The 19,546-nt window shown below is 37.6% G+C and overlaps 1 protein-coding gene across 1 annotated transcript in view; it reads left to right on the top strand.

Annotated features, from left to right (window-relative positions):
• The window catches only part of MYO16 (myosin XVI), a 277,452-nt gene that overhangs the window by 29,914 nt on the left and 227,992 nt on the right, over window positions 1–19,546 (top strand). Inside the window, 1 exon segment of the mRNA XM_009997923.1 lies at window positions 18,963–19,033. Within this exon segment, the coding sequence (XP_009996225.1) occupies window positions 18,963–19,033 (71 nt within the window).

The raw sequence follows: 19,546 nt of genomic DNA, 5'->3' as shown, positions 1-19,546 counted from the left end.
GAATCATAAAGGCAGCACTGGTGGGGCTGGTGCTGGAGTGTAATTTGCATCCTAACCACTTTGGGTTATAAAAAGGGCCCAGGGGAAGGGAAAGCAAAATCTGTTCAAAAGAAGACTGTGTTTGAGGTGGCAGATGAGCTGAACATTAGCTTTCAATAGAATGCGTCAAAGATATTATAGTGACCGTTCCAATTCACAGAAAAAAATAGAAAAAATAATTTGAAACAGAAAGCTAAGGCTGAAACTGAGCTGAAGAAAACCACGCTTTTTTGTTTCCTTGCTTTGTTTCCAAATCTACTAACTGACCTCTAATATTTGTATCTCATTAAAATAGCCTTGCTTATGCTTTACTGTTTTATCTCTTTCCAGCAGAAACACCTTGGTTGGTTACAAGCAAGTTGTTCTGGAAAACTGTGGGTTGCTGCCTGTGCCTGGCAAACGTATCACAGCAAATTTGCTCATCCTCAGAGATCAGGCTTAAGAGATGTCAGTGGTCTTTTCAAAAAGCTGAAAGAGTCAGGACACTGGCAGCAATGACAGGTTTGTGAACGTAAGACTCCATTAGGTGAAGCCAGATGTCAGATAGCAAGAAACCGGAGAAACAGGCTGAATGAATACCACTGAGAGTGTGTAATGTAGAGTATTCATTGCAAACATTTTTGTAATTAAGAGGAGTGGGAATATATTCTGTTAACCTGTCTGCCCTTCGGATTCTGACTTTCAACCTACCATTTTTAGGTGTTCTGTCATACATCTCAAACTGATTGCCAGCAGCTTTGCTGATTTTACCTGTTGCATGTGCTAGGATGAGTGGTTAGAAAGCAAGGCTCTGAGCATGGCTTGCTTTTAAAAATACAAGCCTTGGATGAGGATTGCTTTTCTGTGTGTCAGTAGTTCTGAGGCATCTTTGCTACTAGACAAGACTGAAAGATAAAAAGCATATGTTTACTAAAGACAGAAAATTGCAGGAATAGTACAGATTTACAGAAAGAATGTAACAAAACACATTATTTTTCCAAGTACTTGGGAAAGAGGGGAAAAATAGGTGTAGCATAAAACCTGCCAAGTTGGGTCTTCATCATTAATCCAGAATTTCCATAAACTAGGCAAAAACCAAAAGCACCCAAACTGCTGCATTAAAAAGGTGAGTTTTGAAAAGATTAGGACCCATGTGTTCAAGTTCAGATCAATGTCTATGCCATCCCAAAATAACCCGTTACTTCCAGCTTTAAAAATCATCCTGCCTTGTTTCTCATAATTAATATTTAATATAATTTCTTTCGTTCCCTTCTCACCCCAAAGGTACTTTAATTAGCATATCTTTTGTAGTCTGTTTGTCTCAGCTGCAGTCTTCAGAAAAAGCAAGGGTAAGATTTTCTGAATGATATTACAAAAAATATTGAATGCAAGGGATATTTTATTATATACATATAACCTTGTTATACATGTACTACACCAAGAGCATTAAAGCCAGAAAAATAAACATGGTTAGTGAAGCAGGATTTGGTTGTGTAGTCTGAGTAGCTCTTCCCAGTTTTCTATGCACTCTTGAATTTATACTCTCTTTTGGGAAACCTTCTCACTTTCACCAATCATTACAACCCTGAGCAGGATAAAATGGAAAACAGTTGTAGTGTGTTTAGTATGCACATGTAAAGCTTCATGACAAAAGAAAGCCCCCAAAATAAATTTTTAAAAATGAAAGATTGGGTGAAAACCTGTATTAATAGGAAACAGGACAAATTACACTTATTAGTAATTTGTTGTGTAGAAGTACCATGAAGAGGGGCCAAAAAAAAAAAAATATATATAAAATCAGTTTAATCTAATCTCCTTTTGAGGAATTTAAAGCAGCATAGTCAAATGCATTTAAAACAGAACTACAGGGCATCTAAAATATATTTCATAGAATCAAAGAATAACAGAATCATCAAGGTTGGAAAAGACCTTCAGGATCATCAACTCCAACCATCTGCTCTACAACCCCAAACCACTGAACCATCTCCTGAAACACCATGTCCACCCATTTTTTGAACACCTTATGGGATGGTGCCACCACCACCTCCCTGAGCAGCCTGTTCCCATGCCTCACTATTCTTTCTGTGAAGACATTTTTCTAATATCCAGTCTGAACCTCCCCTGGTACAACTTGACCCCATTTCCTCTTGTTCTATTGCTAGTCACTAGGGAGAAGAGGCCAACACCCACCTCACTACTACCTCCTTTCAGAGACTTGTAGAAAGCAATGAGGTCTCCCCTCAGCCTCCTCTTCTCCAAGCCAAACAGCCCCAGCTCTCTCAACCTCTCCCCATAAGACCTGTTCTTCCATTCTGCATTGGAAGTCTGTAACTTTGGAAGACACTAACACAGCTGATGGTCAGACACACTGCTAGATATTAATCAGCTTTGTATATAGAAAAAGGGAAGCATTAATCAACCATCTCAGTCCACACACTGATGAAGAAGGTGTTTCAAAGGCCGAGAAGGTAGAGGCACATTTCAAAGAGGAGCAAGCCTTAACAATCCTTTAGGTTAAGCGTGGCTGTGAACTTTGTTTAGCTCCATGTGAGCTGAATTCAGCAACACAGGGCATCTTTATGTTATGACTCAGGGAAACATAAAAACTTTAGTTATTGGGTAACAGATGCTAAGTAATTAAAGGAGCCCATTTCAAAAGCAATAATAAAATCACAGGGAGATGATATTTGAATACATTTGGATTCCTACAGGATTCCATACATTCTTTTTGTTGGATTTTTTCTTCCATGTGTTTACATTTTTAGTAATTTGATAAAGCCGAAATTAGAACTGAATGTTAAACTATTTTTTGTTGTTAAAAATATGCATGATTCCTAATACACAATACTTATTTAATTGAAAAAAAGTAAAGTCACAGAAAGAGGTACAGTATCAAAAAATGAAGGTTAGGCTAGATGGTGTAGGTTTTATCTAGCCCTTTTGTTCTGCCTTTGGACTGCCCAACCTAGGAATGCCTCCCTTCCCTGGCTACTTTTCTCTTAGCCTTCAAATGTTGCTGGTTTGTTTCAGCTGCAGTTTTTGTTTCTGCACTTGCCCATAACTACCTTTATTTGAAGAGCTATCTTCTGCTCATGCCAAGTAGGGAACTAAACACAAAGCATTCCTCCATTTTGGGTTCCTCGCTAATAGGATCAGTCACACCACATGTGATTAAACTGCTTTACCATCACATGGAGTTACAGCTTCATGCTTTTCTTCATGAAACTCTGGTTGCAGCTGTCACCCACCCATTTTTGCTAGTCTACAGGTTGTGTGTGTGGGTTGCTACCAGAACCGTCTTGGGTCTGTGCCTTTCTCTCTCTCACTGCCTCTTCCCTCCTTCACTCTCCCTGCTCCCACACCTTAAGTCTCTCAAACAGTGTCTGACCTGGCATGGCTTTCTCCTGGGAGAGGGGTCTGAGAAGCAAATAGGATGTAGCTGGTCTTGCTTATAGTATAATAAACAGTAGAAAGTTGACTGCATAGTGAGCTGTTGTACAAAAACCGTGATGTTGTCATCATCTCTGCTAACAAGTGTGTTTTGAACACAGGAGTATATACTAGGCTATTTGCAGCCTGATTTCTGAAATATGTTTTTGAAGTTAGCAATTCTGACTTGGGGTTTTTGTGTGTGTCTAAGTTCACCCAGAAGGGTCTGTTGATCACCTGTCTGAAAAATATCCCTTTTTCTTACTAATATACAGGGTTTCTAGAAACTTATCATTTGGATTTTTCTTTGAATAACAGATACCTAAAATGTAGGCATTGAACAGCTTATTTGTAGGTGGATAAGTCTACTCTTGAACCATAACAATATAAATCTAAACAAGAACACATTTGGTTAAATAGATATCATATTTTTAAATGATACTTCACTTACAAGTATAAAATATAATATTTATGAGGAAATCTTTGTGTAACTGCAAACATTTTCCAAAGAATTTATTCACTTTGGAACTAACTTTCAAAATTCTCAACTATTTATTTGGGTGGACTATGATATAAAGTTTTCCTTCAGTGGGACAAGTCAGCATGTAAATTATTAATGACTTTCCATGATCAGTGCCTTAATTCAGAAGGCTTTCACAAACTAAAATGTCAAGCAAAAATGTTCAGAAGATCCTTGCCCCTACACAAGAATTCAGCTTTTTAAGAATATAATGTGGTGTAACAGATAACCTGGATTAGACATACATCTGTCCTTTTTTCACTTTAAGCCTAAGAAGCTCATTTATACTTCCATGTTGGTGCTTTTCTCCATCAGATTTTCTTTCCATGTAATATTAAAAGTTTTCCATTTTAGCATGCTCTGGCAACCAAAAGCAGTAAGAAACAAGAAGATTAATCCCTCACAAATTCACTGTCATGCCAATAAAGGGTTGTTAAACCAGTAAGAACCAGCAAACTGTCACCTGACATTCTTCCTATCCATTTCAAAGGGGATCCACAGTTGATTTTCCAGAATCACACAGTGGGATACAAGGCTATAAATTGGCAGCATTCAGAAGCCTGTTCTCTCAGTGAAAGATGGCATCCACTGAGTGGAAGGTACTACTGACATTCCCTGCATATTGTCTCAAGTTGTACTAATTAAAAAGACAGGTTACTGTGATGGCAGAAGACCTAGTCTAGACTTATAAAACACAAAGATAGCAGGAATAGAATTTTTTCCATGCAATTTGCACTTCATTTTTCTTTCAATGGATTTATTGTGCTTCAGATGGTTTTCCAATAACAGTATCAGTACCAAGAGGAATAATTTCTCTGGGCATCTTTCAGTCTCGCTTACCGTACATGTTTGCATTTCAATCACAGGTTGCTCTATCATAGAAATTAAGCTGGAAAATGGAAAATGGATATGGAAATCATTACAGAATAACATTTTCTATTTCCCTTTTCTTTTTTTTTTTCTTTTTGAGAATAAACCTTTTAAACAATAATACAGTTATTTATTAAAAATTGACTTCACATTTAACAATTCCTTAAAAATGTTTTCAATCTTTCATTTCACTTTTAAAAGGCTTTTTTTACCAGCAGATTATACACTTACATTTTTACACTGAATTAATGTTGATAAGATGGAACTCTCTGTGAGAGAATACGTTAAAAGGTTATATGCCATAATTAATAGACAAATTATTTTTCTTGATTATTGGTATTTGCAACCACCACAGTAACATGTTATTACAGTGAAGGGACTGAAGCTTATAAGAATACAGTCAATGAATCTATGTGAACTGATAGCTTGTGTTTCTGTGAGAATGCATCCAATAGAGGTGGGAAGGTGAGTAGTTAAGGTGAAATTGGCAATATTTCTAAATGTCTAGCTTTAAATAAGGATTTTCAGCATATGTAAAAGGTTCAAGGTAGAATTCAAACAGTCAGCCTGGGGCTGAACTGCTTTCTTACCATGTTTCTTTCTGATGACTTTCTATTACAGTGTAGTGTACACATGACCTTGAAGCAGTACCCAGTGTCATGCAAGGCAAACAGTGAGATGGTCACGGGAGTTAATTTCTCACACTGTGCACCATTTAGGGTTTTGATTACATTCAGTCTCAAAAGGCAAACATGACAGCTGCAGCACTAAATCACAGAGCTAGGGTTTGTGCTCCGGATTTGGCAATCATAATTATTGTTGGCTTATAGTGGTAGTTTTTTCTAGACTTCAGCATTTACCCATTGACAGTACAGAAAATATGACTTGAAGTGTTCTTAAAGCTGGAGGCATCTGTGTGAAAATTGAACTGCTGCTTTGCTTCTTAGTCTGTTTAATCTACTTAGTCCATCCTGTAAGAGGGCACTAGCTATCAAAACTTTTAGTCATCACCATCTGAACTTCAGTGGCTTCACTCTGTTTCCATAGGGGATGGACACTGGAATTCTTTTGCTTTTAAACCTCACCCTAAAAATCCTGTGGTACTGATATTTAGAATGCTGAAAGTTCGACAGAAAAGGACAAATGTAAAGTCCATATTTCTCTGGGCATCTTTCAGTCTCGCTTACCGTACATGTTTGCATTTCAATCACAGGTTGCTCTATCATAGAAATTAAGCTGGAAAATGGAAAATGGATATGGAAATCATTACAGAATAACATTTTCTATTTCCCTTTTCTTTTTTTTTTTCTTTTTGAGAATAAACCTTTTAAACAATAATACAGTTATTTATTAAAAATTGACTTCACATTTAACAATTCCTTAAAAATGTTTTCAATCTTTCATTTCACTTTTAAAAGGCTTTTTTTACCAGCAGATTATACACTTACATTTTTACACTGAATTAATGTTGATAAGATGGAACTCTCTGTGAGAGAATACGTTAAAAGGTTATATGCCATAATTAATAGACAAATTATTTTTCTTGATTATTGGTATTTGCAACCACCACAGTAACATGTTATTACAGTGAAGGGACTGAAGCTTATAAGAATACAGTCAATGAATCTATGTGAACTGATAGCTTGTGTTTCTGTGAGAATGCATCCAATAGAGGTGGGAAGGTGAGTAGTTAAGGTGAAATTGGCAATATTTCTAAATGTCTAGCTTTAAATAAGGATTTTCAGCATATGTAAAAGGTTCAAGGTAGAATTCAAACAGTCAGCCTGGGGCTGAACTGCTTTCTTACCATGTTTCTTTCTGATGACTTTCTATTACAGTGTAGTGTACACATGACCTTGAAGCAGTACCCAGTGTCATGCAAGGCAAACAGTGAGATGGTCACGGGAGTTAATTTCTCACACTGTGCACCATTTAGGGTTTTGATTACATTCAGTCTCAAAAGGCAAACATGACAGCTGCAGCACTAAATCACAGAGCTAGGGTTTGTGCTCCGGATTTGGCAATCATAATTATTGTTGGCTTATAGTGGTAGTTTTTTCTAGACTTCAGCATTTACCCATTGACAGTACAGAAAATATGACTTGAAGTGTTCTTGAAGCTGGAGGCATCTGTGTGAAAATTGAACTGCTGCTTTGCTTCTTAGTCTGTTTAATCTACTTAGTCCATCCTGTAAGAGGGCACTAGCTATCAAAACTTTTAGTCATCACCATCTGAACTTCAGTGGCTTCACTCTGTTTCCATAGGGGATGGACACTGGAATTCTTTTGCTTTTAAACCTCACCCTAAAAATCCTGTGGTACTGATATTTAGAATGCTGAAAGTTCGACAGAAAAGGACAAATGTAAAGTCCATATATATATATATATATATATATATATATAGTTCTACTGATGCTTACGTGGGCATTAGTTTATTATCCCACTCTTTCTTTGTATATGTGGATTTGATTATATACATGCAGATTCTCCTGGATTAGATCTCATCTGTTTTAGTATTGTTAACCTAGGTAATTTTCTATTTTAGTAACACAGGAACTTCTAGTGCAGGGTTCTTCCTGGCGTCTGCCTGATTTTTCAGCTTTATGTGCCAAATATGTATCAGGTGCATAGATGGAGCGAAAGAAATTGTGGCATTATGTATCACTTAAGAAGCCTGAGCACCTGTAGTTTTAGCTTGTCACTGCAGCCAAAACCTGCCTTGTGGCTTCATATGGACATGGACTCCATGGTATGACTCACAACCGAGAGGCACTTTTCTGGCAGTTGATGTGATGTTCGTGGCTCCATCCACTAGCTGACATCAAGGTTGCTGAATTCAGAGCTGTAAAATCGGCCAGGCTAGAAAGGACCTCAGGATGTCTGTAGTCCAATATCAGGTTGCATTTTGGAGAGGACTGAGATAACTAGGTTATTGAACTAAGGCAGTTTCTATTATTGTAGTGTAAGAATAGACTAAGCAAATCAGAGAGATCCCTATGGGAAACACTTGATAATTCTACTTCAAAGCCAAATTAAACCTTCAACTTGTATGTCAGCCTTTCACTTCCCATAAATTGTGAAAAAGGCATGATTATACCAGTTTCTGCAAAATTTAGTCCTCTCCACACTGGCCATACTGCAACAATCCATACCTGTAAAAGCTTCAGCAAAACATACGTAAAGCAAAATTTGCTTTGTAGGTTACTGGTTGCCCCAGCTTTGGCATGATAGTTTGGCCCTTCCAGAGGCTTAGTGGTGTCAGTCTTACTAGATTCCCCAGATACTGAAATGCTTCACTGGTAACCTGGTGTAGGTTCACCTTTCAGAAGATTGTTGTGCAGGCATACCCATCTGTGAGCCTCGCGATGCAGAATGAAGAATTCTTTGTGCTTCAAGTTTGTTTCTTTGCTTGGAAATGCCATTTAGATGAACTGTTATAAATCTGACATTTCAGTCCCCTGTGTCCTTGTATGTTTTTTGTATTTCAAGTGCTGAACATTGAAATCAGGTGAAGTCTACATTGCTGCAATCATAATCTGGCCAATTGTAATGGTCAGAGATGTTTTCTTTTGCTTATTCTGAGGTGGTTTAAGAAAGCGATACTCACAGGCTTCAAGTTTATATAGCTCTTTCTTTCTGTGCTGGCTTTATACATGTGATCTATTGTTCTTACTGTGTTTATGTGATAATTGCTGATTTTTCAGGTGTTTTTTTGTTGTTGGCATATTGGTAGTGGTGGTGGTTGCTGTGATTGATGTGGGGAAATGGAGGTGCTAGCCATAATTCACTAAAACTTGCAAGCATACAGAAACATCTGTAGGACAAGAGTGAGTGATCAGGATGATCTCCAGGAGGCTGGAGTTGCACAGTTAGAACAGCACTGACTATGTGAGATTACACAGAGCTGCCTATGAGCAATTTGCTCTCCTTGCTGGACATCCAGGTCATCCATCAGCTATCAGGGGAATTAACTCAGTTGGGAGACTAATGAAGACTGCAGTATGTATTAAATTTACAAGACCCTTATCAGTGTAATTAGGACACAGTTGCCTTATTGTTTGATAGAAGACACCCAGTCTGTGTATACACAACAGGTAAGTGTGAAAGGTAATATTTAGGCCACATTTTTAGAAATGGACAAAGGTTACCAGAGTTGTGTTATATTGTGAAATTTGACAAGCCTGCCCTTTGCCAAGTGTGAAAGAATTCTTTGAAGGTTGGGAGTTTGGGATACAAGTTGTGTGAAAAGCTCTAGGCATGACTGTCAGATTCTTCAAGTCTCTGTGCTTTGGATGGAAAGAGCTGACACAAACTTACAGAAGAATAAAGAAGATTTGGAAACAAGTGGATATAAGATGCTTGGATTACCACTAGGAGAAGTATAATGCATTTCAAGAGTGCAATAATTCAGCCAAATCAAATTTTTTGAAAATAAATAATGAGGAATGAAAACTTTGAGCTAGATTCATAGGCAGGAAATAGAACTAGGGAGAAAACAGACCAGGAGCTAAACTGGCTTTCATAAGGTTAGCCTTCAGCTGGTTTCTCTCCCCGTACTGGTTCATGGCAATGTAAACCACCACAGGCTACACCCTGTGAAAGGGAGTGCCTGAGCCCCACATGTAAAGTGGTGAGATATACCTGGAACGAGGCATTTCCTTCCTAAGTTTGGTCATTCATATGCCACATGGGCAACTATTTTGGATCAATACATTGGATAGCTAATGTCCCCAGTTTGTTCTGTACTGCCTGGTTAAAGTATGCTTTCTTGTGCACACCTTGGGAATTCCACTATACATACAGAATCTAACAGCCAGTGGTCTAGAGCTGGTAATTAGTAGCATTTAGCAGCTGCTAAGCAGGATAATAGCCTGTTATCCATTAAGATCTCTGATACAAATCGGAATGATTTCCTTACATGACTTCTAAACCAGCTGGCATAAACTTGCTCTGCACGGTGCGAAAGTTACAAGAGGGACTGTCTTGCTTGTTACAGAATACAAGTCAGCAGTAGTTTGATTTATACCAATTAAGTAATGCTGGCATAGGGTCAACATAATGTTGATGAAACAGAAGGGATGTACAGTCTATTCAGCAGAAAATTTGTGTTGCATGCAAATTCTTTAACTTTTACTTTTACGCTAGGGAAAAGCATGGGATGGCAATGGTTTTCAAATTAAACTACTGACCACAAAATTTTTATTTTGCTGATGTGTGTTTTAGTATTTATCATTTAGTGACCATTGGATTGAAAAGTTGCAAAGTCTTTAACATATTTAGTAAAATATTGTGAGGATCTGTAACTTGTATTCAATTCTAGAAACATTTTATTGTATTTGAATGTATAAATGTGTGTGTGTATAGCAGAAAAGTTAGCCTAAAAGTTACACAGGTAATTTTAAGAGCTTTCAGATCTCCAGACATTTCTAAGGTGAACACAGTAGGGTGTGAGCTTTTATAATAACTAACTGTAGCCTGATTATGGTGTTCTTGCTGATTCTAATCACCTTTGTCAGGACCTGAGGTGAGCCCACTCATGGAAAACATAATATACATATACAGAATGCAATAGCTGACCTATATGCTGTTATAGGGTTCCTATTTTTTTTAATTATTCTTTTTAACCTTGAAATTAATAACTCACGTAAGTTAGTTAGAAGTGAAAGCTTTGAAAAAAGTGAGATTTAAGTTTTCTGTATGATCATCTACTTCCCCCAAAAGTCAATTTTAGAGTGTTCTGTTATGGTAAATTTTTTAAAAGCTTTGGCTTTATTGTAATTTTATCTTACTAATGGAAATTAAGAATCCGGACAGGTCACTAGTTTTTCATGTCACAGCTATTTGGCCTGGGAAGCAGCTATGCTGGTGAAACCCCTGCTGTGCTATCAGCTGTGATGATAGAAGCAGTATTTTTAGCTAAACGTGTCATTTTGTGAGGTCGTGTTGAATCATTTTAGCAACAGCTCTGTAATATATACAATCTATGCAATATATATACCAATGTCTTGGTTAGAGTGAGGTAAAATCACAGCTTAATAAACAACTAAGACCTTTTCACAGCAGTTTTCTCACTGTGACCTGGCCAAAGCTCTAGCTCTGGAAGAGTTAATTCAAAAGGGATCACCACCATTGCCTAGTGACCCTGGATGTACCCCTTGCAGCAATATCTTTGAGCTATAGACCTGAATGGCTACTTCCAATCTTCTCTAAATTACTGTGATTTAGGCCACTGTTTTTCCACATCACTCTAGATATTGTCAGTGTATTTGCAAGTAACCTATGTAAATTAGGGTCTTTCTATTTGAAAGAGTAACAACTACAAAGCTGAAGGAGCTGAGTACTGTGAAGACTGTAGGAATAAATATTTAAAAAAAAAAAAAAGAGAGAAATAAGATGTAGTCTTAAAAATACAGATGCATTGCCTGCCATTATCACAACTTCACTCAGGCATGTAATGTTTGACTGTTGCCCATTGTCATTTTTGTGTAAGGAGGTAAGTTCATTTGTGTCACTGTGCTTGGGCATTGTAAGAGGCACACACCAGCATTTTCTCTGCCATTAGACTTGTGGCCTTTCTGTTTTCCAGTGGAGGCACAGACTACTTTAAACTGCATGTATATTAAAATTAAATGAAAAATGGGGAATTTGCCTGAAGAAGAAGTTTTTAATTTAGCAATTACTAAATAATGGTGGTCTCTAAACTCAGAAATTATGATGGCTGTGTCTACAGTGACAGAAATAAGTGCCCCACTGAGGGAACTGTGACCCTCCTCATGGATCTCACTGGAGTTTGACTTAGTGCCTGCGTGGCCCAGAGACATAACTGTTATTTTTTATGTGGTTTCCAATTCAAGTTATCTCACATAACAGGATGGCTGTGCCCTGAACCTCCAGAGTGACCGTGTGTTGTCAGGAAGCTGTCAGAGGTGATGAATGCCTGAGCATGGTCATGTCGTGGTTGAAGGTGCAAGGCCTGCTGGGAAGGTAGCAGGTCACTAAGCAGAAATGAAGGGACTTCTCTTGTCATGGGTCAACCTGTGCTACTTGAAGTTCACTCCCACAGTGGAGTGATCAAGCTTCCAATTGCTTCCAGGTCTGCATTCCAACTGATTTCTCCAAAACCAGAGGATGGGAGAGATCTAATGTGTATTTTGATATGGGCCTAACATTAAAACTGGGAGACATGTTTTCCGGGGCTGCAGGACTACCCCTGTAACTGTTTCATTGATGGCTTGAATTGCTTCTTTTAAAGATAATGCTGTGTTGAATGGAGCTCAGGAATCAACCTGACAATAAACATAAGGCTTTTAAATGCAGCAGACAATCAATGGCCCTGTTGATTTGGGGTCATGGTAATCTCATTTCTGCCTGGCTGAAAACAATTATAAACTATGGGAGCTCTGCCAAGGGGGATGGAAGCATCAACACTATCCTCATCAGTGCTCTGTTCAAACACTGGGCAGTATAGCTTGAACATGCAAGGCTAATATTCTCAAATGCAGCCAGTATGGAAAAAGAAATTTTCTTCTTCCTTTCTGCCTCCTGTGAATGGCATAACACATAGCTGTCCAAATGTTGTGCATGTTTCCTTTATGGCTTGTTGTCTTTAATCTTTATGCAGCAAAGGCTGAAATTTATTTGCAAGAGTTTTTCAGAAAAGGAGAAGATGAGATTGGACGAGTATGGAAAATGTTGCCAGTGATGACTGGAAATATTTCAAGGATGAAAAAAGCAATAGGATTACAAATTGGTTGATTGAAAAGCCCATTAAGAGCTTGACTGCTCTGAATAAGCACTATCAACTGATGAGTACAACTTGATTTGAAAGAATACATTGGCTGCTGCACCAGTAATGTGGCAACAGTATTCCTACTGTAAATGTGTTTGTCAGATAAATGAGAAAACTTACAGAAATTACTAAATTACCAACGGTGGTACATGGATTTAAAAATTTAATTTAAAACTAATTATAGCAAAGGTATAAGGTAAATATTCTCTGAGACTGCATTAACTAAAAACTTATTACATCTTGCTTGATATCATTTGCTGTTCTGATTGAGAATAATTTACCAGAAACAAATATTCGTATGGTCTCATACACAGGTGAGTTGTATAGCAAGTTCCTCATAAGTACCTTTGATACCTGCTAAAAGTACGAAGTGACTACTAAGGAATAAGAAAAGAGTACTAAGAGGCATGAAGATAGCAAGAATTCTAAGTGGTGCATCTCTACAGAGTTTAAGATGCCAGTGTTGGACCAAAGCTCTGACTATGGAAGGAGTAAAGGGCAAAATATGACACTGCCTTAACTGGTGGAAGTGGAAGGGGTGGAAGTATGCTATTTTTCTTCTTTCGCTGTCACTTCTGTTGCGCAGTGTTTCTGTTTCATGGTCAGTTTATGCTCAAACTACTTTCAGCTGTTGCGGAAAGTGGTGGCTACCCCATTCTCCCTATTCATACCCATTGCCCAATGCCACATTCCCAGAGTGTGGATCTCGTTGAAAATTAATCTTTGCCTTGTGCCAGAGAGAGGCAAGTGGCAGAAACATGCAGCCTGAGGCAGGAGAATGGGATAATCCATTCCAGCAGAAGCAGGTCTTAGCTAGATTTCTGCAGTAAATCATGCTTTTGCACATAATGAACAAGTAAACCTTCCAGCTAGAATGATTCCTGCTAAAATAAAGAGAACAGCAAGAAAATGTTACCAGGAACAAACTTCACACTAGATAGCTGCAAGTCATCAGAGGAACGATTAATAGAAACATACACTGGTACTCTGTATCCATCACAGCAGATGGCCAACAGTTAAATTTTACATATGTTAGGCAGGGTTTTTTCCTGTCTTTGTTGTTACTACTAAAACTGGATTTGCTGTGATTGCAATATTACCATTAGTAGCTGATCACTGGTAAGTTGCTGATAGCCCTGGGCCCTCTGAATTCATCTTCCAAGCTCTGCTGTCACTTCAGATCTATGTTCCTTTTGTCTGCAACATGTAAGGTCATATATAGTTCTACACAGCAGAGTAGGTAGATCCCGGTCAACACAGCACAGCCTAAGTGCTAGTTATTGCTGTATATAACAAAATCTGTAACATTTTACACTGCACAGTTATACAAAGCTAAATGAAAGCATGTTAACTAGTTGTCACCTTGTCGTTATCCCGTCGCTGTAACAGCTAAAAAAGTGAAAACAAAGCTCTAAGCAAGCCAAAACAAGCCCAGACAAAGTAAGCATTACAGACCTTGTCCTGCATGTGAAGTTAGTGCAAGACCTGTGGTTGTTAACAGGCAGCGCCATGTTGTATTTTCTGGATTATGAGGCTATATAGTAAATTGTATTCTAGTCAATACAGTCACTGGAGTGTAGAAACCTATTCAGCTCACCAGAGTCATTTAGATAAAATTTTAACATCAAGGATATGTAAAAAGCTACCTTGCTTGCAGAGGGTTTTTTTACTGCTAAGTCTTTATAACTTCAATGATATGTGTATCAACTTTATTAGATATGAAATTAGATGTGAAAATTCTTCTTTAAATAGTTGATAATTTTGTGTGTCAAATGCAAAGTACATTAGAGAATGGAAAGACCTGTTTATACACTCCAAGGCTTGAGAATTTACTGAAAATCTACTCTTTTTTTTTTTTTTCACAGACATGTCAGTTTCCGGCCCTAAAGCCTGTTTTAAGTCTCCTCACTGAATTTTTATTACATTACAAATTATTTTTATTACAAATATTAGAAATAAAGCAAGTTTTAAAAGTAGCCTGGAAACTCCCTTTAAAATTACATTAATTAAGACATACATAGCAGTTCTGGTATATAGCTATTACTATATATCTATGACTATATATCTATGACTTTCTGTCCTCATTAGGGCAATTAATTCTAAAATACTAGCAGTAACTAGAGTAGTTGTATCAAAATGAAAAAATAACATAAGGTGAAGAGTTTACTACTGACTAGTAAAATCTTAAGTGAATGACCTAAGTGAGTTTCATTAGTAGGGGGGGGAATTAGGCTTCTGTGAACTTACTTTCTTAATTTTCTTTTTTCATTGTGTTTTGTAGGGGGGTGAATTCAAGAAAATAGGCATGTTTTTTTGTCTTTATGTGCAGAGGAAAGTAGCACATAATCCTGATTCCTAATTCAGAACAAAGACTCTTGCCCAGTTGAGAGTTTCCATATCTTGCCCTGGTAATCTTTGCAATGTAGATTTCCTGAAGCACTGATTAAGCTACTAAAGAGGAAAAATAAACCAGACAAAGAAAAGAATTATTAAGCTCTTATCCATTTAACCTATTTTTTTTAATCTGTAACTTGATCAGTTGTTTGTGGTCATGGTTATTTAATTCTTCTTTTAAGATTACAGTTTATGTGTTAATTCTTTATGCTGTGATCTTGGTCTTCATTTCTGTGGAGGGGAAAAAAAGCAAGGTGAAAGCATTCATTCTTATGAAGTTAAATATCAGATTTGTAAATGGTCTGTCATTTCTTTTGTTTCAACAGCAAGTTTTAGCTAAATGGGTCTGGCATTAATTAATTTTGCATAGAACCAAGTCTTTGGGGGTTTGATGGAAGGAAGAGATTAAATAATTGTCTGTATTATCTATATGCAAGTAGCCACAGGCTTTTTCTGTTGCTGGGCCCCTATTTTAGGCTCCAGATGAAATGATTGTGGAATATTTTTAGAAAGGCAGTTTCCCAACCGTCTGACCTTCCTGTGTGTCCCCCCACTCCTGCCAAAAGAGAGAGGTCTTCGTCCTCTGTCTTTGCATAGAAGGACCTACCCAAAAGCCAGTTTTGGTGATCCCAAGACTCTTAATGATTTAGTTCATCTCAGTGACCCAACAAGAAACTGCATTTTATTTTGCTGAAATTATTTTGTGCCATTAAGAGTCAGTTCCTGTCACAGAAGTTCTAGTTCTATTCACAGTGACTGATTTGTACATCCTTTTGTGAATGCTGGAAGGGAACAGAAACTTTTTTTTGGCTCTTTCATCAGCTTATCCCATCTTGTAGAAACACAGGCTGAGGAAGTTATTTCATTATCAGCCTTAGTCAATGTAGGACTTCTTCTGCAACAAAAACACATTGTACTTGCTTTTCCTCCCCATGATGTGTGCATTTTTATCCACTGTGCTGGTGTTTGTGGAGTTATGCAGTCAGCCACATTGATGGGGCTGAAAAGTAACCCTGCCAGAAGGGAGAGACTTAGAGATCCAGTTGAATATGGAGCCTTCCACCTTTTGACAGCAGTGCAATCTGTGAGAGTACACCTTAAAGCCAGCATTTTCACAGGATTATATACTCTCACTGAAGTCATCAGTCAAAGACTCCTTGAGAGTTCCTGAGAGACTGAAATAGGTAGAATTTATTTGTTTCCCCCTGGAACGTAGGGATGGAAGAAAGGGAACAACTTGGACTGTTAATTTGTTCAAGTGAAAACCTGGTGGAATTGGAAGAATGAAATTACTTTCAGAGCCTTAGGAAATCTTTTGTTACATGGAATTAATATTATCTGACCTGCTAAAGAAATGATATAACATCATGTCCTGGTTTCAGTTGAGACAGAGTTAATTTTCTTCCTAATAGCAGATATAGCACTGCAATTTGTATTTACTTTGAGAATAATGTTGGTAACACACTAATGTCTTAGTTTTTGGAAAGCACCTAGTCAAGTACTTGTCAGCTTCTCATGCCTTGCTAGTGAGAAGTCTGGAGAAGCACAAGAATCTGGGAGGGGATGCAGCTGGGAGAGCTGACTCAAGCTGGCAAAAAGGGATATTCCATACCCTATGATGTCATGTTCAGCATATAAACTGGCAGGAGTTGGCCTGAGGGCTGCAATTGTACACTAGGAATGGACTGGGAATCAGTCAACAGGTGGTCAGCAATTGCATTGTGCATCACTTGTTTTGCATAATCTGTTTGTTTGGTTGTTTTGTTTGTTTTGGTTTTTTATGTGTCCCTTCTTTTTATATCATCTCTTCCCATCCCAGTGAGTGAGTGGCTGTGTGGTGCTTAGTTGTTGGCTGGGGTTAAACCATGAGACACTGGAGCACTGAAAATATTCATTCTTAAGGAGGATGTAGTTGCACAACAATTGAGGGAAGGAGGTGATTACTCACTAAAACCTGAGGTTGAAGAAGCATCTCTGTATGTGTTCAGAAATTTAGGTATTAAAAGAAGAAGGAACTTAGTTCTGAACCTTTATTTTTAATGCTCTCTGACTAGACGAGGACAGTTGTGTACTTTAGTATTGGAATTGTGGAAATAAGAGCAGACAGCAGGACTTTGCTTTTTGTTGTTCATCCACTTTTCCTGAAGTTATGAACATTTGTAAATATTTCTCCACACTTCGACTCTGTTTCAGCACTTTTCATCTTTCTTGGCAGTTGTTGTACAGTTGATTTGTTACATATTCCTTAATGTTTTGTTTTTACATTTGGTAGACATGCTGGGTACAACAGTCTAATAGTAGTGAACTTTCCAAGTGGCATTTGCCAGAACATAAAAGCCTTGTTCAGTTATTTAAATTAAAATAAGCAAAACCTTTGGTGAGGAGGAATAGGCACCAAGAAACTATTAATAATGTATGAATTTATACAATGGTTTAGGTTGATGTTTTCTTTGCAAAGTTTAAAAAGAGCAAAATATGAAATGGATTTTATAACTATTATAAATATTTGTCCAATATACCAGTGTGTTTATGATGTATGAAGTATTTACTGATGATGGTGACAAGTCTTTCACTTTAATTTTACAAGCTTGCAACCATTTAGCCAAATTTTCTTTCTTAGGGTGGATTTTTGTAGGACACCTCATCAAAAATCATTCAACATTTTCAAAAATCATTGTTTGTGTAAATGGACAATATTTGGAAAGACAACTGACCCCTTTCAGATGCTTCAATTCTGTAAGAAGGTTAAATGTACCGTGAAAATGGAATTTCAAGATAATCTAGAGAGAAAGAAAACATACAAAAAATGCATGGATAAGGAGGACTTGGTCTACTTGAGTATGTAGACAGATTCACAGAAGCTGGAAGAGCCTTGAGGCAAATTTGTGGCTCTCCTGTAGGACAGGCACTGCAGTGGAACAGATTTCTGGAGTACTCAGAACTTAAAATTTCTTTGCATATCTTAACACAATTCCATCCATGTGTCTTAAATAGGAATTAAAATCAGGATTAAAATCAGGATTGGCAGAACCAACTGTGTTCATACACAGAAAACGTTATTGACAGTTATTCTTCTAGAGGGAGACATTTTGAAAGGGTTCTTCATACCAGTTTAGTGAAGACAGGGTTGCAATACCAGTGTGGATTCCCCTGATAACATCAGGCATTGTTACTGTGCAATTCTGCTCCAAGAATGAACGCTGGTAGCATGAGTTAGTCAGTGCTTTGATTCTGAGTGAAAAGGTTATAAAGGCAATAAAGACCATTGGGAAAAAGTGCTAAATTTTCACACGTGAGTGAGCACCTATATGAAGGGTTGTGGCTTTGCTTGGGTTTGTAAGCCTGTTTTCATTTCAAAGGAGTTTGATACATGGAACTGGCAGTGGAGTTGGACTCCAAATATCGTTTTAAGAATTATGCTGCGTCGGTGATCTGACAGTGCACTGGAAAGGTTAAATTGAGTGCAGGTCACTTTGCTTTGTTATGTTGATTAATTTAAAGTGATATAAGTTGTGAACACTTGTTTCAATTATTTACTGAAAAAGCTAACAAATCTCAGGGGAACTCTACAAAGTAAAATCAAACCAGCTGACTGATTTTGCTCCCACATGAACTAATCCAGTGACTGTGACCTTGAGACAGGGACTCTCCTCCAGCTCTCCCCTCCCCTCCCCTGTGTACAGAAGTGACATGCTCATCTGTCCACTTGAGAAGTCCTTGATACTGTTCATATTTAACATCATTATCAAAGGTCCTTTGCTTCCAGGCTTCACCATTACAATAGATGAGATGGGAAATGCTGACATGAAAGTTTTGCAAATGTTATCTGAGAGGCTTACATATATTATTAAATCTCTTAATGAAGATGATGAAGAATCAGCCTATTAACAGCTCAGAATTAGATATATTGCTGCATTAATTCTTCTTCCTCTTTTAATTTCAGTGCTACGGTTATTGAAGGATGGTGCTGACCCTCATACAGTTGTTTCCTCAGGAGGCTCCTTGCTCCATCTGGTAAGAGTGATTGAAGATCAGTGTTAGTGACTGTGGATAAATATGGTGGGATACTGAGTAGCAGATTGGGCATATTAGCAAAAAGAAAGCCTTAGCAATAAATTTTTATCTGCACTACCCTCCACAGTGGTTATGATTACATTCAGCTATGCATGAGAAATAAATCGTCATTTTCAAAATGCTTACGAAAGGGTGGATCATATTATAGGAATGGTAGCTAACAAAGCAGAATGTGATGTTTTATTTATAAATTATCTGTGCAGTAAGAAAGAACAAAGGAAATATTGCTTGATTCTGAAGGTAGAATTACATGGTTCAGAGATTCACAGGACCTATATGAAAAGCACCACGATGTAACATATTTCCTTTTGTTTTGGTGCATATTTTCTTGCACCAATGATCCTTTACTTTGGTATGTGATGCTTCAATTGCTGACATGCTTTCTATTTGATATGAAGCTATTTAAAGATACTCAGATCCATCTTTGTTGCACAGTGCTGCTAAAATAAATGG

Source organism: Chaetura pelagica, unplaced genomic scaffold (assembly GCF_000747805.2).
Source record: "Chaetura pelagica isolate M959 unplaced genomic scaffold, ChaPel_1.0 scaffold123, whole genome shotgun sequence".
NCBI classification, from domain to species: domain Eukaryota; kingdom Metazoa; phylum Chordata; class Aves; order Apodiformes; family Apodidae; genus Chaetura; species Chaetura pelagica.
The sequence above is the reverse complement of the archived record's forward strand: the minus strand, read 5'-3'. Positions and strand labels throughout refer to the sequence as shown.